Source organism: Bos taurus, chromosome 9 (genome assembly GCF_002263795.3).
Source record: "Bos taurus isolate L1 Dominette 01449 registration number 42190680 breed Hereford chromosome 9, ARS-UCD2.0, whole genome shotgun sequence".
Taxonomy (NCBI): Eukaryota; Metazoa; Chordata; class Mammalia; order Artiodactyla; family Bovidae; genus Bos; species Bos taurus.
In genome coordinates this window covers 42,448,585-42,476,434 of record NC_037336.1, presented here as the reverse complement: position 1 = coordinate 42,476,434, position 27,850 = coordinate 42,448,585, and the positions used below count along the sequence as shown (strand labels likewise).

At 42.2% G+C, this 27,850-nt stretch overlaps 1 protein-coding gene across 2 annotated transcripts in view; it reads left to right on the top strand.

Annotated features, from left to right (window-relative positions):
- SOBP (sine oculis binding protein homolog) overlaps positions 1-27,850 on the top strand; it is a 146,881-nt gene that overhangs the window by 95,366 nt on the left and 23,665 nt on the right. The window contains exon 5 of one of the 2 annotated variants that reach the window (NM_001101170.2): positions 1,937-2,032. The exons of the other annotated variant lie outside the window; for it this stretch is intronic. Coding sequence (NP_001094640.2) covers positions 1,937-2,032 — 96 coding nt within the window. The remainder of the gene's footprint in view (positions 1-1,936; positions 2,033-27,850) is intronic. 2 annotated transcript variants of the gene reach the window in all.

Here is a 27,850-nt window from a genome sequence, read left to right as displayed (position 1 = left end):
ACCAAGTTTAGCATATTTTGAGGTGGCATTTTTCTACAGAGCTGTGCTTAGGTCTAGTTACTATCCATGTATGGGTTTTTTTTCACCACTGAAATGTTTAAGCACTGACTGAAAGTAAGTGCTGGGTGTAGCAGGCTAAGAAAGATGAAATAGATGTGGTCTCTGCCTTCAGGAAACCTGTAGCTCTACAGAGTGCCTTAAAATTCACTTAAGAAGAATCTGACGTGTTTGCTACCCATTGGCATCTTATTGCTTTTTATACTGCTGCCTTTTATGTATACACTCTGCTTAAATGGGCCCCATTTAAGGCTCTATTGGCTTACTCTCTGATGGAGCTGCAAAGTAGGACTGATGCTGGGAGAAGAAATATCATTGGTTCCAGTGCCTTGATAGCCACTGGGCATGAGCACGCTTACACTTTTTTCTTTGTTACACATAGTCCAATCCTGCAACTACATTTTCATTTTACTCTGATTTGGTGGTGGGTTGGGAGGGAAGGTACAGGTAAAGGGTACAAAATCCCAGAGATGTTTGTAAATCTCAAAAATACTTATTGTAATCCCAGTATTCCTACCATGACAGTCCACTTGCAAATTCCATCAGTTCCTTCCCTGCAATAAATAGCAGAAGCCTTTATTAAAGACAAGCTGCCCCTTCTAACATGTACAGAATAGGGATCCCTTTCTAAAATGACAATCCCTAGTCTAGCTGAGAGCTCTGAGTGGTGCTTGTCAGGGGCAGCTTTCACGCCATTAACAGAGAAACACTACTCGGCGCTGCCACCGCTCTGTGCCGACGTATGCTCATTGTTTTCTCCCCCTCAATCCATACATCACAACAGGTAGTTCTCAGCTGTTCCCCCGGTGCCAGACATACATTTTATCTAAAGAGACAGCAGACAGAACTACCTGCTGCTTCCTGTGCGGCTCTCCCTGTGTTTCTCTCCTTTTTCCTACTTCACTTGGGCTTTTTAAAATCAGCTGGCAGGGAGCCAGGAGCTCATCATTTTAATGCAGTGCAAAATGGAATATGCATAATTATATGCAAGCCATATGTGAGGGAGACAGCTCAGCTGTGAATTTCAGAAGGGCCAGGAAAGAGAGAGCAGTTAGGGCTGCGATAAGAGGAGAGCAGAGCGGAGTGCAAGTGTCACCCAAATGGATGGTTTAATGAGTGCGCTGCGGACACGCCTCCTTTCACCTACCCGTTTTCTTCTCTCCAACTCCAAACCAGAAACTGATGGAGATTAGAAAGGGAAGACTGTATGCAAGGGGTATTGCTAATGGGTTCTGTTAATGTCTCCATTTAAACTTCAGCTTTCTTAATTAACAGTGTAGATGAAAATAACCAGTAACTTTTAATGCAGCTTCTTAATTAAATCTTTTTTATTTTTACTGCATTTGATTTAAGAATCATTGTTCTTACTAGATCATTGCTCCTTTCAGATCTTTATTTAAAAATTGAGGGGAATCAGTATATCTCTAATAGTATGACAATGCAAAATATAACTATGCAAATTGCTTTTCTTATGGCCTTGCTATTACAATTTTTTTAAAGTGCATTATCTACAGATTGCTTAAGCATGCCAAAAAGTTTAAACACGTATGTATGTCATATAATCCTAAATGTGCAAAAAAAAGTCACTGGAAGTCTGAAGTGGTGGTAATTTTCAGCAAAATTATTTGATTTTGTTTTGTTTCATGTCATTTAAAATATTACACCACAATGAATTTGCATGTTCAAACTGAACTATGTGAAGAAAAATAAATCCCAAATTTTGATATCTAAAAGGCGTACTGCGTATTTAAACAAATTTCTTAATGATGTTGTGATTTCTGGATTCCCGTTTGTTTAATGATCTGAGCTGTTATGCTTTTAGCTTTTTTTTCTTCCATTATTTGTAAGTCCCTAAATAGGCCATTATATTTCCCTTCAGGCTAGAGATGAAGATGGACATGCTGAAAATTTTCCCCAGCAGCACTATGCTAAGGAAACTCCAAGGCTTGCCTTCAAGAATAACTGCGAACTACTTGTAAGAATAACATACTTACAACAAGTCTAGAATGTTACTTTAGCACAGTGAAAACAGTTTTTGAAAGGGTTTGTTCATTATTACATAATTTTTGAAGTATTATAGTTTTTCTGTATAGAGTTCTTACTGCTAATTCTGATATCACTGAATATGAAGTATAAGATCTCAAATTGTTTGCACATCTTTTATATCTGATTATAGAGCTTGGATGGCCCTGTCTTTATTAGTTTGTTCTGTATAGTAGTTGATTAGCAGCCATTTGGAGAATGGCTAGTAAAGTTAAAAATATAGAGAAAGACAGTTGATATATGTAAGCTTGGAGAGAGAAAAAAAAAAAAAACACAACAATTCCTCCCCCTTCCCTCCTCCTACTTCCTAATTGTACACTATTTTAGGCGACAACATGGTAATATTTTGTTCTGCTAGGAAAGATAGCAGAGTTGACACGCAGTACTCCCTTTAGAATTCAAGTATTCCTGCACTCTCTTGCCAAACTCAATCAGGCGCTTTCGTCTCTCCTATGTAGAAGTCAAAGCAGCGACAGGATGCGGGGATGTTTCCAAGTCGTGAGAGAGAGGATCTCAGCTGTGACAGGGACTCTGTTCCAACGCAGGGTTAATTTGCTGTTCATTTTAGCATTTACAGTGAGACAAGATGAAAAGAGAGCAGGAATGCCTATTATATTTCTATTAAATGAATCTGTTGGGACCTAATGTTCTTGATTAGCTTTTGAAAACGAGTGCTCCGCAATGCATTTTCTGTTTACCTAAAGTAAACAGAGAATGAATTGTCATTTATTTAGAGGTTCAAACACTGCTTTTGAAAATGAAGCTTTATGAGGAATCTAGCTATGTTGTCCCTAAATGTTCTTTTCTTTTCAATTGCATTAAAGCAAAACATTTGCTCCAACTAAATGAAAACACTGAAAGAGAATGAGGATGCTCACTTGTAAGATTCTGAGGTAGTCTCATTTCTGTTTAGTTTTTTGGCGGAACACATTAGGAAATCGCACATGTAAGAGTCTTTGGACTTAGCTCTGATACCAACTATTCATTAAAAATAAAATGTCCAAAGAGCAGGAGAAGAGAGGAAAATACAGTTCTTACTCGTTCTAGCCACAGTAGCTAGATGTTGACAGTAAGAAACTCCTTCCCCCTCCACAGTCTGCATGGTTACGGTAGCATCACTTACTGTGTGTGTCGTCCCTTGACCAATCAATCTGCAGGCAAATTTACTGCTTATAAATGAAATTTTTTCCTGAAATTTTAACTCACCTCGTATTTTATCCCAGGGCTCTTAAACTTCCAGGGTTGCTAGTGTTACCTATTTCGGGGAAACCCTTTTCACTTATTTCCATTTTAGTGTTTCACTCTGTAACTCTGGTTTTCTAGCAGAAGACCATAGGGGCCATTTATTCTGTGTTTTGGTATTAAAATGCTTTGGGGGATAGCTTGCTTCTTTTTAGAGATACTGTTTATAGTAATATGCCATATTTTACTTTTTTCCTATTTACTGGAAAAACAAATGTGCTTGAGTCCAGATTGTGGTCAGTTTATACTGGAGAAAGTAAAACATACATGTGAACATCTTTTCCAGCTATCTTTAGAGAAAATATATGTTTAGTCATTGATGTGCTTAAATAGAGTATTGTATTGCCAGTAGTTTCGAGAAATCAGTGCAATCTTTGTCCTTCTAGTAGCTATTAGAAATACTTTATTTTGGTCACCATAATTTCTTGTGATAAGAGAAAAAAATTAATAGAGTGAAAAAACAAGTGAGCTTATTTCTCCAAGGAGAAACGTAATTTTTTTCAGCTGCAAGAGAAGCGATGGTGTTTGGCTGGTTATGAATCTCTGAGAAGTTATGCTTCTCTGTGAAAGAGATTTGTTCCTTCATAAGAGAGGAAGTCCTTGGAGTTTTCTCAGTGCAGCTTAGGGCAAATTTAAAAGACTGTAAAAGAAGATTGCAAGCCCTGCTCCAGAGGGCTTTTCTTAGCTTGAGGGTGAGTCTGCCCTCCTGTGCAGTTCACTATAACAGGCGTGGGTTTAGAAAGTGGGGGAGCTCTTTGAGGGATGATGATGGCTCTTGGGAGAAAGCATCAAGGGAATGGATTATTCTGGGTTCCCAGGTGATCAGGGACACATGGCTGGAAGGTTAACCCTCTGGCCCACAGCTCCTGACAGAAAGTGTCCTGGCCAGGGAGACAGGACATAGCCTCTGACTCTGTTACTGACCGTTGATGATCTCTGCCCTCCTTCCCATATCCCCAGTCTCTGCTTGTTGGAAGAGGAGGAATATTAAGTAACCTAAACAAAAGCAAAGTAGAAGCGATGCCTAGAATGCACAAGTATGTGTAATCAGAAGGCACTGACAAAGAAAGCATTGGCTGAAAGAAAAATTTGCCACGCAACTGTCGATTTCCTGTAGGTACTGATTTGCCCATTTAAACCTCAAACTATGATGTGTGCCTTCACACCTAACGTGCAACACAAATGACTAGATGTTTAGCTTGGTGGCCAAGATTCCTTGCTTGGTGATTGTGCAGCAGTTTCCTTATGTTTTCTTATTAGTTTTGAAAATGCAAGGCTGTCAAGATGAGTGAGATAAGATAAAATGTGCATATTATTTGATATATCACAATTCACTGTGGCCCCATCTACCACTTCATAAATAGATGTGTACACACACACACACTCCTCAGGGTATTTTGCTGGTCTGTCTAAGCTTATGACCAAAGCAAATAACTTACAGTAAAAGACAATGTGGGGAATTCATATCCCTTCCCTGAACAATATAACAACACGGGGGACTTCCCTTGTGGTCCAGTGGTTAAGATTTTGCCTTCGAATGCAAGGGTGCAGGTTCGATCCCTGGTCAGGGAGCTAAGACCCCTGTGGCAGAAAAACTGAAACGTAAAACAGAAGCAGTATTGTAACAAATTCAATAAAGACTTTTAAAATGGTCCAAAAAAAAATCTTTAAAAATCAAAAACAATACAGCAACATAGCTTATGAGAGCCCAGAGGAGGCAGCATTTAGAGCCAGCTTTGGTGACCAACACTTGTCCTAAATTACAACTCTGTTGCTGATCCCTTTACCATTATTGCTTCATTCTTTTGGGACTGGAAGTCCTTCTTATTTCCCCTATTAAAATGCTCATACTGATGGTTGGAGTTGGATTAAGAGCCAGAATGGGAGGAAGGCCTCGATCATACCAGGAGCTTATACCTTCTTGTTAGTCAGTACTCACTCAGTTCATGAAAGCCACCTTGGTAAGACCTAGCAGCACCTTAGGTAAGAACTGAGCCCAAGTGTTCTTCGGAGCAGTTCAGAGAATACAGAGAGCGTCAGTGTATTCAGGAATAAGGTCAAAATATAGTCAAAGATGTGCAGAAACCAGTGTGGTGTAATTTGGTTGGAAAGAAACTAGGTTTAGGAAGTCTGAAAGGGGAAGGGGAAAGCAGCCTATCTTCTTTAGCTCCAGATTACGGATCATTACCTGGACAGTCTGATTCCTTTTGGCTTTTCCTTAGGCTGTTGAGGGTGGCAGTTTTGCAGAGGAAAGGGGGAGATGCCCTTAGTTGGGAGTGCATACGTGTGTGCACGGGTGTCTGCTCGGTCTCTAAGTCATATCTGACTCTTTGAGATCCCATGGACTGTAACCCACCAGGCTCCTCTGTCCATGGGATTTTCCAGGCAAGAATACTGGAGGGGATTGCCATTTCCTCCTCCAGGGGATCCTCCCAACCCAGGGATCAAACCTGCATCTGTTGCGTCTCCTGCATTGGCAGGCAGATTGTTTACCACTGAGCCACGTGGGAAGCCCCTTAGTTGGGAGGCTAAATAGAAATAGCATCAGGAAATAATTCTTTCTGGTCATTTACAATGCCAGTGTAAGGAGAAGGAAGGTGAAAACTATTTTAGTTTTGTGGCCTTGTATATAAAGCTGGTGGAGAGGAGAGATGCTGGGCAGTTCTGTGGGCTGCTTTGTCCATCTGATTTCCTTGTGAGGCAGAGAGGTGGATTATAAGAGTTGGATCTTACCTCTAAGCAGAACTGCTCTGTATTAATTCAGAGTTCAGTTAAGAAGACATTACTGAGCATCTATGTATAAGGCATTATGCTAGACAGTGTTTGTAAGGGACAGAAATAGAGAAAGACAGTCCCTTCCCTGAAGGAGCTTAAATTCAGTAGGAAGAACAAGGATAGTCAGTATTGTAGTCATCAGGAACATGGGCTCTCCAGTCTTCCTGGAAGTTAGAATTTTGTCTGATTTATACCATATTGCTCTGATGGTATAGTGAAGGATCATGGGCACAAAGGCTTAACATTTATGGTGACACATCTGACATCATATCATATTGGATCACCATTGTGCCTCATGGACCTCTGCATTTCGGATCTTCATCTGTAAAATGTGATACTAAAAGGTAATAGCCTCAAAGGGTACTGTCAGGATTGAAAGTGATGACACATTTAACGTGCCTGGTACACAGTAACTTTCAGTACATATTGGCTGCTGTGGTCATGCTCCTTCTTTATTTCATGATTATTATTGTTACACAATGAGCTGTGGCCCAAGAGAGCACCAACAAAGTTCTGGAGTACAAAGGAGGAAGAGATTATTTCCACATGTTGTAATTAGAGACTTAACCAAGGATACTTTTGATAATAGGCCTTCCAGGGTTGGATTTTTTTGTAGTTGGAGCTGGGGTATAAGGGTCATTCCCAGCAGAGGGAAATAACATGTGCAAAGGCAAGGAGGTGAGAAAGTTCAGATCGAGTAACTCACATCTCAGTTGGCAATTAAGTTGACTGAAGTGAAGGAAGCTGAAGGATACAGAGTGAGCTGGCAGGCTGGTCCATTTGCAGAGGAAATGGGGTCGCTAAGAGTCAGACACGACTGAGTGACTTCACTTTCACTTTTCACTTTCATGCATTGGAGAAGGAAATGGCAACCCACTCCAGTATTCTTGCCTGGAGAATCCCAGGGACGGGGGAGCCTGGTGGGCTTCCGTCTCTGGAGTCGCACAGAGTTGGACACGACTGAAGCAACTTAGCAGCAGCAAATAACTGTCTTATATTTGGGTTAAAGGCTCAGTGGGTAAAGAATCCGCCTGCTATGCAGGAGACACAGGAGACAGGAGTTTGATCCCTGAGTCAGGATGATTCCCTGGAGAAGGAAATGAAACCCACTCCAGTATTCTTGCCTGGAGAATTCCATGGACAGAGCCTGCCAAGCTACAGTCCATGGGGTCGCAAAGAGTCGGACATGACTGAGTGAATAAGCACACACAAATAACTGACACCATCCTATCAAGTCTAGACTTTAGTAATTTTACTTTTGGAAATCCCTAGTACTTCTGTGGATTAAAAAATTATTATGGAAAATTCCTAACATACAAAAGTAGAGAGTCATAAAACAAATGTCCATGTACTAACAGTTATCAACTATTAATCTTGCTTCATCTACCCCTTTACCCTCTACCCACTCCACCCTTTTATTCTGCTGAAGTATTGTGAAACATATGCTTTTTTGTTTGGTTTAACATTTTTTTTTTTTGGTAAAGATTAGCACACCGCTTATCTGGCTAGAAAGAATCCATTGAGACTGATTAAATTGGGAATTGGAGCTTTGGGATTAGGAATACATGAAACAAATGACTCTTGGTTATGCAGTGCGCTCTTCCCTCCCTGCTCAGCACAACTCTGTGAGGCTTGGATGGTCAGATGGAGTGTTAAAAACCCTTAAGGTGAAAGACATGCCACAGTGCTAGTGATGACTTTATTTTCTTTACTGTTAGACCCCTGGTTTTATTGTTTTATTTATCTTTCTTTTTAAAAATTGATGTATAGTTGATTTACAATATTGTATTAGTTTATGTTGTACAGCAAAGTGATTCACTTATGTATATATACATTCTTTTTTATATTATTTTCCATTATGGTTTATCACAGGATATTGAATGTAATTCTCTTTACTACACAGGAGGACCTTGTTGTTTATCCATTCAATATAGAATAGTTCTCATACACCCCTGGTTTTAAATGTATTTATTTAAAAATAAGATCTCTTTAAGCTTACCTCATGCGAAGAGTTGACTCATTGGAAAAGACCCTGATGCTAGGAGGGATTGGGGGCAGGAGAAGGGGACGACAGAGGATGAGATGGCTGGATGGCATCACCGACTCGATGGACATGAGTTTGAGTGAACTCTGGGAGTTGGTGATGGACAGGGAGGCCTGGTGTGCTGTGATTCATGGGGTCACAAAGAGTCAGACATGACTGAGCGACTGAACTGAACTGAACTGAAGCTTACATGGGCAAGAAAATAGGACAAAATTTATGATTAAAATTTAAAATTAAATGTAAGAAATACATTTCTACAAGCAAAAAAATTAAGATCTCTTTGCAACCCAGCCCATCTTACCAGTACATGTTGACTTCATCACAGCAGTGAGGGGGAATTCTGGATTGCTGTCAGATATTAGCTATTGCTAGGACTTTCTAGCTAGATTATGGAATCTCAATGAGAACCTTCAAAAGGATGATAGAAATAGCCACATTTCACGTGAAACTTGATAGGCTTTTCAAAATAGGTATAATTGGCCGAAGACCTCCCTTAATGCTGCTAGTCTAGCAGAAAGCCAGATACATGCCCTGGTTCAACTTGATTTGACACACTGTTTCTTTGATGTTACAGCTGAGCAGCCCAGGCATTGAGAATTAAAATTCATGGTAACACACTTGGACTCCCATAACATCAAATAAAATATCATATGACCTATGCGTATGTAGTATGCTGTGTACCCGTTTCCTGAAATAGTCATTGTAAAAACCCCAAAGGTGTAAAATGACCCAGAAATCCCCAGGGATTGGTTGCTGTCTAGAGAGAGTTGGCCTATTCAACCTTTTTTTTTTTCCCCTCCCTCACCACCCCTGCTCCTGACCCCTGTAGTCTAGAGCTATTCTGGTGTTCTCTGAAGGGTTCTCTGAACTAATGTTTTTAGAATACTAAAACTTTTTAGAGAGGAGAGGACCAATCTTAGACTAAGCAAGGAGTAGTTCTGCTAGAGGTGGCCCCAATACATTCTCCATCTAGACCATCCAGACATTAACACAGGCAGAAGAGTGGATTCTGCCTGAGCTGTCCTATTTCCCCTCACATTCCTGTTTCCATCTGTGCTGTTGTTTCACCCTCTTTCCAGCTGGCCCTGCTGCTTCTCTCTTTCTCTTTTTAGCCCTTTGGCTCCCATGACTGCCATGGTCTTGTGATTCAGAGCCTTTTCTTCTCCTGTACAAAGACCCTCTCCCACAAAGACTGTCTCCCTCACTTACCACCCAGGCAAATCATACTTTAACTGTCTCTTTTTAGTTTCTTTCTTTGGGACAGAAGCTGCAGGAAGGCTGGAGTTCCCCTGCTTCTGCTCTGGTGTAGGTACTTTTCTTAGGATGAGATTTAATTGGAGACCCCTGGTCCCCTGTAAGCTCCCTTTTCCAAGGCATGGAGATCTTTGCCTTTACCAGTTTGGGGCCATTGCACAAAAAAGATAAGAGGCATATGGTTTGGTGTTCATGTTGACCTACATGAACAGTACATCACAGTGGTTCTTGAGAGAGACACGGAGGACCGTGTGTTTTTCAGGTAAGAGTGGGTGTCCCAGCCCTGCTCTGCAGACATACCAGCTGTGCAAGCTGGTCAAGTTTCCCTGAGCCTCAGTGCTTTTATCAATACAATGAAGATAAATATAGTAACTGCCTCATCGGTTTGTTTTCAGGAATAAGTGAGATCATGTATATGAAGCACTTACTATGCCTGACATATACTGAGTAAAAGTTCAATAAGCCTTAGTTTTATTATTAACAGAAAGGATCTAGAAAGTAGCATTAATTTAAGCAAAATCTTAAGGCAGATGCTGGAAGCACCCGCCTTTCTTCTCTACTAGAGTCTCTTCCCAGTTGGGTTTGTAGAAGCCCATAAAATATTTAAAATTAAATATTTTAATTTAAGACAAAACTTCAGAGAAACTCTTGAACATCCACTCACTTGCCTATATTTATGTCAAGAACACTACAGATCCCTACTGGCTGCACAGCAAATGTTTCTGATTTGTAAGGTACTGTAATGTTAGGGTAATTTTCAAAGAAGGATTTAAAACCTCCCCAAAATAGTATGGTGTTAGGTTGAAGAGCTTGGACTCTTGAACCGGACTATTTGGTTTAAATTCAGGAAGCTCCTTCACTTCCCCCACTGGCTTTGTGACCTTGGGCAAGTCACTGAACATATCTCTCTGTCCATGTCCTTGTCTGTGAAATAGGGAGAACAATCATATCTGTCTGGTAGGGTTGGTGTGAGGTCTGAATGAATGAATACCCGCAAGATGCTTAGAACAGTATTTGGCAAACACTTGGCATTCCATTGAGGTTGTTGTAACTAAGATTATTTCTTTCAAGGTTGTCTACTTACTAGCACATCATAGAATACCACTGACTGAATTTTCTAGCAATTGATTATCTGAAAGTCTTGAGTATGAATATTTGCAAGCCAAAGCCATGAAATTTCCTTGTGAACAATGAAAAGGAACAAGGTATATCATGCAGATAATTCTTAGAGCTAAGCTTTAAAAAAACTATCAAAGAAGATTCTATGGGGTCCAAGACCCCTTCATCTTGCCTTCCCATTTAATAGTACAATTGTTAATCTTAGAAATAGGCAACTATTAAGAAAATAAATGCAAAGCAAAGGAAAATATAATTTACACATGGAAGTATCTGCAATAGCAAATGAATGTGCCTCTGATAAGCTTGTTAAGGGAAAGAGACAAGAAACCATCCTTTGTGGGGTGCCTCCAGTGTGCCACTGTGCTTGGTCTTTACAGACCCTTTTTGAGACCCTGTATGCTCTATACCTTTGCTAGTATGTATTGTTATTATCAGGGCTTCCCAGATGGTGCTAGTGGTAAATAACTCACCTGCCAATCAATGCAGGAGATGTAAGAGAGACACAGGTTTGATCCCTGTGTCAGGAAGATCCCCTGGAGAAGCGCACAGCAACCTACTCCAGGATTCTTGCCTGAAGAATCCCATGGACAGAGGAGCCTGGAGGGATACAGTCCACAGGGTCTCAAAGAGTCGGACATGAATAAATTCACTTAGCACAGCATGGCACACACATTGTTATTATCATTTCATGGAGGGGGGAATTACGAATTGGAGATGTTACATTCCTTGCTCTGGGAGATGGGAGGAGATGTAGTGACAGATTGCAGAGCCTGATTTGATTCACATCTCTGTGACCTGTGCTCAGGCCAAAATACTGCCAGCTTCTCAAGGTAGGGACCAGGTCTGATATACTCTTCCATCCGTGGGTGAGAGAAAGGGTCCAATCTATGTTTGTGGGATGAATTAAGCAATCAATCCAGAATCACTCTTTCTGGCTTCTTTATGGTAACGGTTCTTTGGTAGAATTCTGAATCCAGAAGGAACATCTGTGGGAATGTTAGGAAGGGGAGTTTATTCAGAAAGGCATGTCAGTGTTTGAGAATTTCCAGTGAGTACTAAATTGTAGGGAAAGGAACCAAAGTATATATTTTTAAATTTGGTAGTCTGTAGAAAATATAACTTTCAGTGTGTAATAAGCTTTTGAGTGGGTTTTTTTAAAATCTGACAGCAATAGATGGTATTTGATAAATGTTAAATCTTCTTTTGAAGATTTTTATTTTTTTATGATCAGTAAAGCCATTTCAAAAAAACTTGGCCTCTTTTGATTTGGTGGAGTTGTATTCTTTGGGATGAACCTGGTAAACCAGGTTTAAACTGATCTTGCCTTCAAGACCTCTGGCCATCAAGTTAGCATACTGGAGATAAGTGTCAGTGACATTTTCCTTCATTGTTTTAATTGCTAAGACTGAACTATTACCTAAAGTACCAAAGAGAATTCACCTCTGATGGCTTGATAGAAACTCTAGATCATATATCAAACAAAACCAGAAAACCAGACAGGATATTAATTATCAATATAAAGGTGCCCAAGAAACCAGCCGGAAATAATATTAATCATATTTAGTCATATGCTTGGTTTGTGGCTAGAACAAGCTAACGAAAGTCTCTTGGGAGAAAAAGGAAAAGGAATAAAAAATATCTGGACTTGAGAAGAATGACATACATGAGTAATAAAGGAGGCAAAACATTGGAGATGGGGATGTGGAGGTGATGGGGGACTGGTGAGAGGGAATTTTAAGAGAAGAAGAAAGAAAAAGACCATGGTGAAGCTGCAGATAAGGTCTTTAATGTATTTTCCCACTGCATTTGGCTTGGAATGCCTTTTGTGGCCATGTTTTTTGCACACTCTCTGCTCTTCTGGTTTGAGGCATTGGACTTTCCTGGAGAGCTCTCTTCTTAGCTTCTCCTCCCTAGCCATATTCAACCAGAAGTTGAGATGCCCTCCTTTAATTCCAGACAAGGCTCCCCTGGCTCAGAACTCTGCGAGACAAGACCTTCGTCTTTACTCACTGTACCCTTGACAACCGTGCCTGCCCACCCCGTATTTTATGATGCACCCCCCAACATGTCTACATCTCAGAAATGGGATTTCGTGGTATAATTGATGACCTGTCATTTTTTAAAAATTGGCAATGTTTTTCCCTGCTGGTATAAAAGAATAGCATCTTAACAATCAGTGGTGATATAGATTCTATGAACTGTGGAAGTAGGTACTCAAAAATTATTTGTTGGATGAATACATGAAATAACATATTCTCCTGGTTCTAGTTCAGATAAAAACAAAATGCTTAAGGTTGGGTCTGGATTGTTCATGGGCCACGGACAAAGTGGAGCGGAGGGTGGGCCTGTTGTCTTGGCTGAGAATTTGACTGCTGTATACTTGCCTTTCAGTGGAGCTGATAGATGGCTTTGTTCATAACTTCAAGTGAAATATTGAGCCAGTTTAGACATACTCTCAGTAAATCAGGTTTAAAATAATAAGCAGTACTTCTGCCTTAACTATTGAGAAAATTGCTTAATGTTCTACGTTGGATTGTATATCCATCAGTATTTCTCTTAAATATCCATGAAAATACATTGGTGGAGAAGCAATGCCTTCTCTCTCTCTCACACTTTCTCAACAGAACAAGCTGTAGATTTCATTAGGATAAAGTATGGGTTTTTTAAATAAATTGGGATTTTTTTTAACCCATCCTCATCACCAACACTATCATCTCTTAGAGAGGTTCCCAATCTGGAGAAGAGACGAATACACATAGACACATACATTCCCTGCACTTTGAATCTGTAATCCACCTTCAGGATATCAACCGAATTATACCCTAAATTTAACTGTGTGAAATACTCTGCTGTTTTATAGTGTTCAGATCTCAATATAGTTTAGTTTCCTTTGAATGGAAAATTTGAATCTGATTCTGATATTGCAGCAGAATCTGTTATAGTCTTCTTGGTGTGAACACGGAAGGGGAAAAAAACCACATAAACATTTTTAAATGTCAGAGCCTGAGATAGGAAGGGAGGCAATATTTAAATATTGAGCATATGCTCTGATAAGACCTTCACGGGGAGATATCCTGATTATTAACATATATGAAACACTTTGGGGTCTCCATTATGTAGCCATTTCACACAGTGATGTTTTTTAATTTTTAAATTGTCTGATAACTGTTAGGACAAAAAGAGTATAAACACTAGTTTTGGCTTAGAGAAATATTTATATACTTGCCAGATAGCTTGCATCTTGACAATATGTGATATCATTGTGTATATACACATACAAAATACAATATATGGAAGCAAACATATATCCCATGCAGAAATGTCGATACATACATAAAAGAAAATGAAAATAGACTGGAGCATTACAGAAGTGCTTATGAGCCTATGGCATTTAACACATCTCAATCATTTATGCAGTATTTGATGTAAATATCAAAACATAATTTGATGTTTATATATGAACACATAAAAATAAGTAACATGGAAAAATAAAATTGTAGTGAAATTTTCATTTTTCCTTAGCACTTTTATTTTTAAACAATGTTCTGACTGTCATCAAATCATCCAAGTTAAAAATTGAGTGGCATCAGTGGAGACAGCTGGTCTTGATAATTCAAACCCCAAAGTCCTTTTCTCAAGGGATATATTCTCTGGTGTGTTTGGTCTGGATAGTTTCTTACATCTGTAATTTCTTCTGTGTAATTTGCATGAAACAATATATATATATATATATATATAATTCAATGCAATATCTATAAATATTTAAAACCTTTTCTAAAAACCTGAATATTTAGTGTCATAGACACATCCCAGAAAGTGGAATTAATATGAGTAAGTGGTTATGGGTGTGTATATGACCTAGATTTTGAAGACATTTGTCTTCCAATCAAGATGCATTTATTGAGTACCTACTCTGTCCTAAGTGCTGTGCTTAAAAGATGGTGTAAGATGTGGATCCTTCTCGTTAGGCATTTATATGCAAACTGTGCTGGTGTGAACAATGAACTTCCAATGTTGATTAAAGTGCCAGATGGGGTTGTATAATTAGAGAATAGAAATACATATTAAAGTATTATGTGTACAAAAAGGAAGTAAAAGTTCATTTAATGGGGAAGAGATGGTGAGCTGGAGTCATCAGGAGTAGATCCTCAGGGGATGTGGGGTCTGGGCTGGTTCCTGTAGGGTAGATGGGGAAAGGAAGTATACCACAGAGGAAGAGGAGGCTGTTGGTACAATGATGGGAGCGAGGTGAGCATGGAGTACAGGGGGGCCATTGAGACACTGCCTGGCATCATTGTGTGAGTGGTGAGAATAGTTAACTCAGTAGGTTATGGTCAGATAATAAAAACAGTGAGAGCAAGGCAGCTAATTTTACACTTGGTGTTTTAGGCTATGGGGATCTGTATTAGGAACCTGAGCAATGAAGCACAGTTATGAAAGCCGTGCTTCCACCCCTTGGAGAATGGGAGTGGTGAGGCTTCTAGAAGGCAGATAGAAGTCTAGGTACACTGTGATGAGGACAAATGCTTCTCACAGCTGGAAAGGCAAGAAAGAGACTGCAGATGACTGTCCAAAAATATTGGTCATCAAGTTCTTATGACCATGTTAATATAAATAACTGGCAAAGATTTCATCTCCAGCCAATTTTCTTATAAATTTAGATTTTGGGTAAGAGTCATAATTGAGTAAGTAGCTAGTTGTGTGCAATGGGAAAAAGTGAGAGCAAAGTAGAAGCAAGAAACTGAGCTGTGATCCAGAATGATTCAGGGATCAGTGTGATTTCACTGTAAAAACACACACTGGGGGAAGAAGGCTCTTAAATTTGAGTTAAAGAGGCATAGAGTCTCCCTTCACAAGAATGTGAGAACCCCTCCTCTCAGAGAATTGCACAGAGGCAGTGCAGATTACGTGCCCTGGAGTTACACCAACCTGGCTGGGTGGTGACCAGCTTTGTGGCCTTGGGAAGGTTGGTTTCTGTAGCTGTAAAACAGAAATAATAGCTGTACACACCATTTAGAGTGTCTGTAACAGCTAAATGAAATAATATATATAAAGTATTTGGTATATAATAAGCCTCAGTAAAAAGTTACTAGTAAAAAGAATAAGCCCCCTGCCTCTTTTTGTATTTAACTTTCAAGAGAGAGAAGGAATTGCCAATAAATAAAACTCACAGGAATATTTCAATTCCTTGCTTTTTAAAAATAAAGAGAAAATTTTTACGACATATAGTTTTGATTGTGTGAATTTAGCTTACTCTTTTACACCTTGCACGTGTACAGGACTCTAGAAGGATAACTGGTATTTTTCTAGTAATGACCCTAAAGATTTTCAAGATCTTCATAAAGAAAAAACATCTTACTGAGTTTACTGTCTTTACTAAGATAGAGTATTAGACTAATATTAAATGGTTTTGGGGTAAAATAGTCTTACACAAAGAGGGTTTGCTAGTTAAAACCCAAAATAAAATTTCTTATAATCCCACATTCCCTGATTTTCCTAATTAACTGACTATTTAAATTCTACTCTTCTTTAGGAAGTAAACACCATCACCCACTTGTTTGGGCATCTTCTTTGTTCATATACTGATAAATTTCAGGGTATATCAGTTAGGCACTTACTTATTTGATAAATCAGTTTTTCTTTGTCTGATTTAATAGTTTGGAATGCACTGGGGACTCGATGCAGTTGTAAAAAAGAAAAGAAAAAATCCAAAATAATGTGAGCAAAATGTCATTAAGTGAACCTGGTAAAGCTGGAGAGCATCTCTCTTGGTTAGAATTCCTCTTTGAAATTGCTGGTCTGCCTCTACCCTACACAGATTATCAAGGTCATGTTAAGATTAAAATGAGCTGTGGGACAATAAATTGCCTGTTATAGCAGAAAAACATACAAACAGAAAACGAGACCTAATATCTTTCCACATGCCCTGATTTTTTTTTCCTTCTGAGCCTAATACACCTATTTAGTCTAATTTAGCTTTAGCATTAGTTATGGTTTCTAAAATTACAATGTGTGTGAAGATTGGAATTTTCCTTCTAGCAGGAATGAGAGTGTATGTAATATGCTTTCTCTCCTCCCTCAGGGAATGGTAGAATTCCATATCTCCCTACTCTCTCTGTGTCTGGTCAGTCTGCTGTGGGAATGCCTCTCACCACACCTACTATGGGAACCATACCTCCCAAAACAGCCCCATAGCCTTGCGTCTAGACGGGCCCTCATGTCACCAGTGTATTAGCCCCAGCAAACAATGAAAGTACAATAATGTCTTTTTAGATTGTGAAACTTACCATATAAAGTTAATTTTAGATTTGGAAGTACGACTTTAAAATACATGGTTGAATCTTTTGGTTTTTTTTTTAATGACTGCAATACAAAGGTTTACATTTTAAGTTTTCTATTGCAAGAAAGGAATGACTGGACTGGTAAGGATGCTAATGGTTAGAGCAAGAGACCTGGAAATAGACAAAGATTCTGGAGTCAGTTCTCCTTCACTAGGCTGCTGTCATTGTTGCATCTCTTTGGCTTATCTTGGCCATGCATTAACATCTCTTAACTGTTTCCATAAATTAAGGAACTTTATGCAAGTGCCACACACAGTCAAGCTTTCCTCAAAGCCCATGTCATCAATCTCTTCCATCATTCAGTCAGCATGATTTTGGGAGGATCCCCTGGAAAAGGAAATGGCAACCCACTCCAGTGTTCTTGCCTGGAGAATCCCATGGACAGAGGAGCCTCGTGGGCTACAGTCCACGGGGTCGCAAAGAGTCGGACATAACTGAGCGACTAACACGACACACATACACACACGTCATGTTCAGGGCATACGATCATCTTGCGTGGGTGTGAAGTGAGCTGCATTTTCACAGAATCCCCCGTGGTTTTTTATAAATTCTTTGTATACTTACTTTATAGTATAGGTAGATGATAGATATAGATAAACATAAGTATTTCTAAAATCATCTTACTATAGGCCTTGAATAGGTGCTCAAGAAATACCGACGGTATGAATGAATGAACAAACCGTCCTCATGTGGCTCCCTGTGGGCACTTTTCCACAGCCAGCTCAGACGGCAAGGTCTCTCCTGTGTCTAGGGAGTTGTCAGGAATGTCTGGAATGCCGCAGCCTTGGCTGAGTGGACCTCCTTTCTGACACATTTCTGAGTTGTCCAGTTTCTTGGGCAGAATGAATAATGGCAGAAGATGGAGGAGCCACCTTGGGGTTCTGAGAACTCTCTGGGGCTCCCTCTCTAAACTATGGTATACCTCATCCTCCCCACCACCCCAATCGTGGTCCATGTTTGTTTCCCAAATAAGAGAATGGAGCCTGAAAAGAATTTTCTCCAAACTGCATTCAGCGCCTCCATATTCATGTATATGTCTGAATTTAGCTACTAGAGAAGGTATCAGATGTAGTCCTCAAGGCATTAGATTTAGAAATATGTAATTTTTCATTCTTTTTGAACTATTTAAGATTTTTAAATGAAAGAATTGCTTTGTAAACATGACGACCTTCCTAGGTTTAAATGAGACACTAACTCTAAGGATGATAAGCAAAGCAAGCTTCCAGAGACCCTCATAACCCTCCTTCCAGCTCCCTCTCTCTCTCAGGTGATTTTCATACAAAATGTCAGTGAGTCCAAGATGTAGTTTTTTTCTGGGACCCTCATTCTGCTCAATTGGCCCCATAGAATGATCATACTTCTTTTTGAAATAGAACTGTGCAAAGTCTTGAATTTTATTACAGAATTTAATACCAATAATTACTTAAAATTTAATGAATTTCACTACTGACTTAATTGCTTTTGAGTAGTTCCACTTAACTTATTAAAGAGAAGCAAGGACATATTCATTTAATGAGCAGCAGAAGTCTTGCCCTCACATCTGCCTACATTCTCTTTTCAATTAATCAATTATAGTCTGATGGTGTGTAATTACACATTAAGAAAGTTATTGGATATCGCAGCATGTCTGTCCCGGGGGGCTCATGAATACACGAATATAACACACCTGTAATGACCTGCACTGAGTTCTGCAAATTACACTCATTTCTCTCCCTCTCTTCCTCTCTCTTTGCTAAATTAAGATGAGACCAATTACCATTAACTTTTTGAGTCACATCTAGTCAATGTGATATGGAGAAAGTGAAAAAGACTGAAAGAAAAGTAAAAATGGAGGGAAAATCTCTGAGTGTGAGTAATCTGTCTTTTGAAATGAAGCTTGCCAAGACCTGGTCCTGAGAGCCATCGCAGCAGTGGTTGGTTGTCGTCCGTCAGAACCGTGTCTACTGAATCGTACTAAATACTTGAGAAAATCAGGCCGACATTATTTGAACTCAAATAGTGTCTTGCTTCCCAGCTTCCTTCAACCTCCTGATGAGAGAAATAGGAAAACCTTTTGAAATCACATTCAGGCAAATTTGCTTGGCTTGTTTCAAATCAAACCAAAGTCTGGAACTGATCCCCAGGCAGGAGCGCTAAGCCTCCGCATAGCAACTAAGCCGCGTTAAAAAAAAAAAAAAAAAAAACCACAAAGAAAGAAAGAAAAAAGAACCCCCTAAAAGTGCAGCACAAACAAAGAGCAAATTTTACTACGTTCATGGCCTAAAGGCCCTGGTTACGTGAAGGGGTCTATTCCAGTATGTCCTTCTGATTTATGCTAAATCAGTAAAACCCAACAAGAACCTCTTAATCCAAATTATATAGTCAGAGACATTCTAAATGCCTAAACCAACCAAGTGATTTTAAGCAAATGCCCTGTTAAAATAAGCTTTTGATGTCTGCACAACTCCAACTCAAGAAGCAATCTGTTGACATTTTCGGCAAATGCTATCTTCGTCTGAGACAGAGGCAGCCGTGGCTCCGTCAGAGTATTTTTCAGAGTAAAGTGGTTCTTCTCTTTCCCTTTCTCCTCCTCCATTAAAACCTCTGCTTCTGTCATCTCCTCACTGAGGTACTGACATGGTCAATTCTGTTGTGATGAATGGCTTTCCATCAGGATAGTAAGGAGGACACATTGATCCTCAGCTATCAGATACCCACGCACATGCAAACGAATGTGGTGAGCCTCCTTGCTAGAGGAGGATTTGCTTTGTTGATGTTTTTAACTCTGCAGCCAATTTGGGACATTTTGTGTGCTGTTTCCCCCGCATACAGCCACTGGCCGTCATACTCCGCCATCACTTGGGCAAAGCCTGCCTCTCAGTGCACCTCTGAGGGATGCCCAAGACCCCGCTGGCCCAGGACAGAGGATGTGTGTCAGTGGCAGAGGCACCCCGTGTACTTTCAGGGTGTGCCCTTTCCTGGCACTCCTGGCCTGTCGGGACAAATGTCTCTGCCGAAGGGGCCGTCTTCCTGTGTGGGCTCCGTTTGTGGCATCCCATGGGCCTCCATGGGGTTGAGTTGTAAATAGTGGCCACCACATAAAACATGCCATCTGTACCCCTGTGGGTAGTAGGATGGAACACAAAAAAAGATTTATTCCAGGAATATGAACTGATGTTTACAGACATGCCAGGACTGGCTTTGAAAACACAGTGGAAAACTGTCTCAAAAGCAGTTTAAGTACCATGTAATAGCAGCCTGAAAAAAGTGCTATAGGAGCATGAAGGAAGCCTCTATGCCCGGGGAGATGCGCCAGCTGGTTTGTCCACACCAGCCCCCTTCTCCCAGAGACGGGAGGTACCGTAAGGGAAGGCAGGGACAGGGGGCAGGGGGTGCCTGTGGCTCTCATGCTTTGGGGACCAAGAGTCCCCCCAAACCCCAATCCCTGTAATAATTCCATAAAGACTGGAAAGTAAGGAGATAAGTTTAGATTGAGCAAATTGGATTGCTAAGTTTGGGTTGAGCAAATTGGATTGCCCTGGGAAACTTTCACTATTTGCTGCTCTGGGGTTCAGGGCTGTATCAGGGGGCATCCTTTGTTGGTGGCGTCATACCCAGAGGCAGAGACAGGAACCTTAGCTCTCGGGGTGTCACCCGCGAAGCCCAGGATTTGCACAGCCTTCCCAATTTCACCTTTATCACCTGTTTTCATAAACCAGTGGTCCTCCTCAAATGAGTTCAGGTGCCCAGCATTTGGAAGGAGCATCACTCTTGGGAACACTATGAATTATTGACCTATTTAATCCCCATTGTGTGAACTCGGAGTAATTTTTGCCATCTGTAATCCACTTATGAAATAAAATCATAAACAGTTCACCAAATACATTATTAAGCTAACTAAGCAGGACCGACAGTTTCCTGTTTCCCACTCATATTCCTTTGCTGCCTGCCCGTTGACTTTGTCATCTTTGAAAGCTTGCTAGCAGACACAGAAGGCTCGGTCTGTGAGATAAGAAAGTCCTTTTCTACTCAATCTGAGTAATTTCTATTCAGGCATGCTGTTGGTTACTGCCTTGTGAATTGATTTCCCTGCTCAGCCTGTTCTGGAGACCTGGCCACTCCGTGTCTGAAGAGACTGGGGTCTCACCTGAAGCGAGTGGCGGCTCGTATTTCCCACATCTCTAGCCCTACCCAGTTACCACCTTATTTCCCCTTCCCTTCGGGAACGGAGAAGAGTGAAGTCTGGGGATAGGCAGGCTCTTCTTGGCCCTGACCACGGTGTGGATGTCTGTGAGGGCGCCCCCTAGTGATTTGCGGTATAATAACGCCCTCCAAGTTGGCCCCGAAGTTGGATCCTGCCTCTGGACCCAGGCCTGCAAACAGTGCCAGCACTTTAGGACCTGTGAGTTTGATATTTTAGGTTCTCTCAGCCAGACTGTGGTGTGTGTGTGCTGTGTGTGTGTGTGCTGTGTGTGTGTGTGCTGTGTGTGTGTGTGCTGTGTGTCCTCACGTGGGCGTGCATGTGCATGCAGTTTTTACGGAAGGTTTGAGTCATCGAGGGCTTTTATATCACAGGACTGTGAAAAGCTTAAATATGACATTCCAGTTCATAAAAGTTTTCCAGCCACCTGCCCCCAGGAATTTCTCCCTGGCCACATTTCCCCCCAGGTTCCGGTCACCTGTCAGCCTGCTCAGAGTCACCTTCCCCTCCTCCCCTCTTTCTCTCACCTTTCTGCCTGTCCACACCTCAGGCTCAAATCCCCTCAACTTTTTATGCTGAATGGACTAGCTGTCACCCAGCATCCTTTGTGCGTCCCGTATTCTGAGTCCGTTTCCCTCTCGTTCTCACATCTTGTGTACTGTAATAGCTTTTTTGAAGTTCCACTGGGAATAAAGCAGGTCAGAGGAAGCTGAGGCTTGTGCTTTGAAGACCAGGCAGCTGCCATTTCACAGACCCACGGGGGCCCAACAGAGCTGAAGTGGGGGGACCCCCGCGGTGGTGGAGCTCTGGGGTCACTGCCTCTTGCTCACTTAGCTGCCTTTCTCCTACTAGAGATTCTCCTGCCATAGCTATGTCTTGAAGGCTTCTAATGAAAGCTGAGGAAGATATATAGGGGAAAAACATAAATTTGCAAAATCAGTGCATTGACATTTCTCCTCAGTGGTCTGGGAGAAGACAAAAGTGATTTGATTGCAATAGCAGCTCCAGCTGGTCCAGCTTACAGGCAAACAGTGTGTCCTCGGAAGTTGAATTTGAGAACCACCACCCCCAGTCTCTGAGAACGTCCCAGGAAGTGCAAAGCTTCAGCCTCCTGCTGCCGCTCCCACACCGCCTCTGGCTCCAGGAAGCAATCCCAAATGTTTCCTCAGCCCATAGGCCCTGGTTTGAGGTTCAGAAGGTATGCTTCCCTTGACGGTGGGCTCACCCTCCCACCCCAAGTTGACTATCAAAGTGTCCACACACCAGCAGCCTGGATTCCATTTGGGCCCCTGGCAGGATTGCAAATCTCAGGCTGCACCCAGCCATCCTGAATCAGAACCTGTATTTTAACAAGATCCTGGGGGATTCATATGTACCTTAAAGTTTTTTGAGAAGCTCTGGGTTAGGATTTTTATCCTATAAATTTGGGTCTGTTTCAGTGGGCCCCGCCCTTATCCTCACAGGACATGTGCCCACAGCTTATTGAAAAATTCACACCCCACACTCCTTCCCCTGCTTTCACAGCCATTGAAAAACTTAGAACAGATAGAATTTTGTCTCCTCAGCTGAGAGAGTATCTTGCTGGGAAACTTTAGAAGGAGCAGGTTGGGGGACTGGTAAAGGTAGGTGGGAGGGGGACAGACACAGCTTCGAATGACTGCAGCTCCACGGGAAAGTCAGCCCACTGCTTCAGTGCCTTTGCATATTTGAAGTCTGAGCCTTAGGGCTCCAATTTAGGAAGAGAAAGTGAGGACTCTGATGGGAAACTGAAATCCAGACTGAATTCTGGAGCCTGATATTTGGGCTTCATTGTTTAATCTCTGGAGGGAAAAGGGAGGGCTCCTGTGTGGCCTCTCATCTGAGGGGAGATGGCTCAGCAGGGTGGGATGGGAGGTGGGTCACAGGCTGGGTGGGGTGGAGGATTGGGGGGGAGGGTCAGCACCAGGATTTACCCCCTTGTTTTCTGCCTGGAGGACCAGGAGAGGCTGGGCTTGGCTGGCCTCCCTCTGCTCAGACAGAGCAACAATGTGCAGTGGGAAGGATAGCCGGGACAGTCCCAGTGCTTGCCACGTGACTTCAAAGTAGCTGTCCACAGTGGCTCCGAACTTGGGGCTTAGCACCGTCCCCATTCCTCTCTCCCTTCCCCACTCTCTGCATGGAACAGGTGAGGGAGCTTAGCACATGACAGACTGGGAGGCCTTGGGTTTCTCATTGTCTGGGGACAGAGGCTGTTGTCCATACCAAGAAAGGGAACTGGGAAGAAGGCGTGTGTGACAAGAGATTAGGGCCAGTGAGCATTTGACCTTAAGTCTGGTCCTGGGGATGTGCTCTGGTTGATGTTATTCATACAGCTACTGTACATTTTCCAGGGCACCTGGTTTCCAATGTTCTGCCTGTTGTCACTATAAATCATCAAGATGACTTGGGGCCTCAGCTATACATCCCAGTCTGCCTTACACACCAGGGCAGATCAAATACAGGTCAGATCATGTTTCCTGATTTCTTTTGTTCAGGTAATTGGTGACAATTTATTGTACAACAAGAAGTGGACAGTTAAAGGATCAGGTCTATGGCCGCCTGGAAATTTCTGGAATAGGCCTGGTGTAAAATACTCTGTCCTGTTATCTTGAAACTCCCAAGGAACACTGGTGCACCTCCAGCTAGGCCTTCTTGTTCTACTGCTGATGTCAAATACAGGCATTGTTGCAGAAAACAATTAAGTTAATGAATATAGTTTTTTTTTTCATTGAAGAGTCTAATTTTTCTTAAGCATTTAGTTCCTGGTACATGCTGTAGCAAGCATATGCTAGCACTTGATAAGCTGAAGATGCAAGAGAAAAACCTTAGTACTGAAGAGCTCAGGAAGAAGCTGCTCCTGTGTGGTTCAGGAGCCTTTTGTGTGCAGGTGGGCAGTACGTGGCTTGCGGTTGGCTTTTGTTAATGATGCACATGTAGTACAGTCAGTACAGTCACATTTTCTGGGTATAACACTGTTTTCAGTTCGAATGATAGAATTAACCGTATCAGCATTATGTGCTGTTCTCTGACCAATATGAGAGACTCTGTGTCAGTCAGCATCCTTACAGCAACTGGAGCTGTGGACCTCTTTACAGGGCCAGCTGGAGAGAGGTGGATTGGTTTGTAGTCATTAATATGCTGTGATTTGAGAGGCCATACCCTCAAAGGGAAGGTATGGCCACCCACTCACCTGAAATTCTACCATCAGAGGTTATTTTCCTTGGGTTTTGAGGCTATCCAAGGTGAAAGCCTTGGTTTGACATATTGGGTTTATTTGTCGGGGATCAAGGCCCTGAAAGAAGGATAGATAACCAAGGGGAAGACAGACTGATGAAGGAGATGGTAGGACAAACACCTTACACCTCACACGTCATAGTTCTGTTGGGAACGGACTTCTCTCTTCTTCAGCCGCTCAGGGGAACAGAGTGTTGTCAGTGACTTGGTTGGAATTGTGCTGTGGCTTCCCTTCACCTCACTTGTGTCTAAATGGTGATTCCTGGACTAGGGCATGATAAATGGGAAATGAGAATGCTGTTTAGGTGCTAATTTATATGGAGGTATAAGGTCCCAGTCTTTTGTGGGGATGGATGATCTTTTCTTTCAGAGCTTATGTCTTTCAGTTGTTTGGCATTAAAATGTCTTTTTTCTTTTCTTTTAAAAAATGAGATTACAGTGATAATAAATACTGATGGCTCAGCAGTAAAGAATCTGCCTTCATTGCAGGAGGTTCAGGAGACGTGGGTTCTATCCCTGGGTCAGGAAGATCCCCTGGAGGAGGAAATGGCAACCCATTGTAGTATTCTTGCCTGGAGAATCCCATGGACAGAGGAGCCTCATGGACTAGAGTCCGTGGGGTTGCAAAGGGACACGAGTGATCACATATCCACAAAATTCTTTAGGCAAAATTAATTTAAGGGATAAGGTGGCGAATTTAAAAGCTGTTTTTGAGTTTTTACTGGGATGGAATCCGAAATCAGGGAAATACTTAGTGCCCAGTGACCTCACTCTGACAGGGTCATCTTTTTTAAAAGGAAAGCTCTATGTTGCAGGTGTTCTCCATCAGCTTCTGTATGCAAAGTCTTTAGGAGATGAGTTAAGAAACAGACACTGCCCTCAAGAAGCTAAGAGTCTAGGACAGACATGATAAAAACTCAAGTAACATCAGATTAATAGTGACCTGAGCTTTGAGCAAGGGGAAAAGTGCCAAAGAGGGGTCCCAAGGCAGGAAAATCTTACATCAGATCCGAGAAAGGAAGTCAAGTGAGTCTATTAGATTTGGCGTCCAAAAGCTCCTTAAGAAACAAGGGGCATTCATCACTTTTCATCTGTTCTTTACACTCCTAAGTGTAAAGAAAACCTAAGGAGTAATCATCCTTGCCCTGCAGCTATTCACACCCTAATCTGCTGCTTTCAGTGTTTCATAAAAAGTGAGGCCCCATTGTGCCTTAGACCTATGATCTCAAGTCAAAAAACCTGTGGGTTTTTGATTACATGCCCAATCAATTAAAAAAAAAAAAAAAAAAAACTAGATGCCCTAATATTTTCTTCCATCCCTTCACTGGATTGTCCTTGCACCCTCTGGGGTACCCAACCCTGCCTCAGATATCGACAGTCTAGAGAGGAGCACATAGGCTGCTGAAGGAGACTGGGTTTTGTAGGAATAGCTCCTCTAGACATGAAAAGCCCCAGGATGTATACTGGTAGGCTACATGTCCTATTTCTGAGCAAATCTCAAGAATACATGGATTTTTGTGTATGATAGAAATTATAGAACAACCGTGGGGCACAGTGCTGAGATCTTGGTTGTAATTCAGCTTGTAATGCAGAATTTGTGTGTAATGCATAGGTAGTTGATACATTGCCTATGTCCTATCTGCTGGATCCTGAGGAGTTTTCAGCCTGGGGTGGTAGATAGTGTTAGCAGCCCTGGTCCGCGGGGTGACCTTGCCCACTGGCTGCATTAGGCATTAGGAATCCCAGGTAGAAGGAAGAGGACAGAGTTTCTGGGAGGACTAATGGGGAAACCCTGCACCACCAGATCACCACTATCCCTGGTGAGGACTAAACTGTGAGGAAAACACTAAGTTAAGGCTGGGCAGTGGGGTCATGATCTTAGATGCTGCCCCCAGGCTTTCTCAGGGCTCCATCCTCTGGTGCTCTTTGACCCCTTTCTGATCTTGGGATCCAATTCTAGGAGGATTCCCCCCACCATAAACACTCATCTCCAATTTCCATAAGCAAAGTTGGGTCCCATAGAGGGATCAATTCATAGGAATTAATTTAAAGAGCCTGCTTTTTTATGATTTAAAAAAATATATGTATTTAGCTGTATTGGGTCTTATTTGCAGCACACGAGATCTTTGATCTTTGCTGTGGCATAGGTGATCTTTTTTAGTTGTGGCATGCAAGATCTTCAGTTGTGACATGTAGAATCTATTAGTTCTAATCGAATAGTTCTAATAGATCTAATCGTTCCCTGACCAGGAATTGAACCCAGGCCCCCTGCATTGGGAGTACAGACTCTTAGCACTGAGCACCAGGGAAGTCCCAAAGAGCCTTCTTCTTAGTCATATCTCCTCTCCCAGTTGGAGATGGGAGGGGAATTATATGGGTATTCCCTTCCAGTGGCACTCACTGGGTCCAGAGCTGCCTGGGGTGACCCTGAGCAAGGCAGCTGGGCCAGGACTGTGGAGCTGGCCCATCTTTCTTTCTCAGGGAGAAGGAGCCATAACTGCTCTCCTGACTGTCTCCTGTCTAGAATCCTCACCAGGGCGTATCAGAGGTGGCTGGCCCACAGAGACAGCAGGGAGTGAGGCAGGCTGGTCTGGGAAGGAGGCACCCAGCACATCTGAGCAGCCAAAGGATCTGTGAGTGAACCTGTGGCCTTTGCTAAGGAGGCCGGGCCTGGTGCCACGGGGTTGCCACGGAGCCCTGACGGAGGCCCCACCAGCTGCAGGCCAGCTGAGTCAGAACCCCTGAGAGTGGGGACCGAGCAAAGCTTCCCCAGTAATTCTAGGGTGCAGTGAAACACTCGGGGCATCTGAAGGCGCTTAGGTCATGTTCCAAGCAATATTTTCTGGCTGGTCCTGAAAATACCTAAGGCAACGTTTCTCTCTCCCTCCCTCTCTCCCTGGCTCCCTCCTTCCCATCCCTCCCTCCCTCTCCCTTTCCTTCCTCCCTCTCTCTTTCTCTCTCCCCCTCACACACACCCTTGGGCAGGAAAAAAGGAATAATAAAGGCTATTGAATACTTGTCTTGAGAAAAATTGAACATTTGCTCAAAATGCATCATTACCATAGTTACCATTTGCTGGGTGTGAATATAATACCTGAAAAACAAAATTCTTCCAGCACGCGGGAGGGAGCCGGCCGTCTGCCTGGCTGGAGCAGGTGTGGCTGCTGATCGGTCCCCAGACACAGGAGTCTTCTGCTTCCCAACCTGCTCAGCCCGTCCTGTCAGGCTCCATCTTTTCCTTCCGAAGGTCGAGTGATCCTACGCCTGGATTCTGCTTGGTTCCCTCTTCCCTAAACACTTCAGAGGCAAGGGCCTGTGATAATAACTGAGAACCCACATGAGGCCTTTGTGGGACTGTCTGAGCCTGGGGTGTTTATTATCCTTCTGAATGGCGTTCTCCCTTCAGGAGGGGGCCCTGGCAGAGCCAAAGAACAGTAATCTTCGGAAAAGAAAGACAAGGGCCAGCACCAGCAACAAAAACTTCCTGCAGATGTGGAATTTGAAGGAATCCAGAGAAAGCGAGCCTATTTTTAGCAGGAGTGA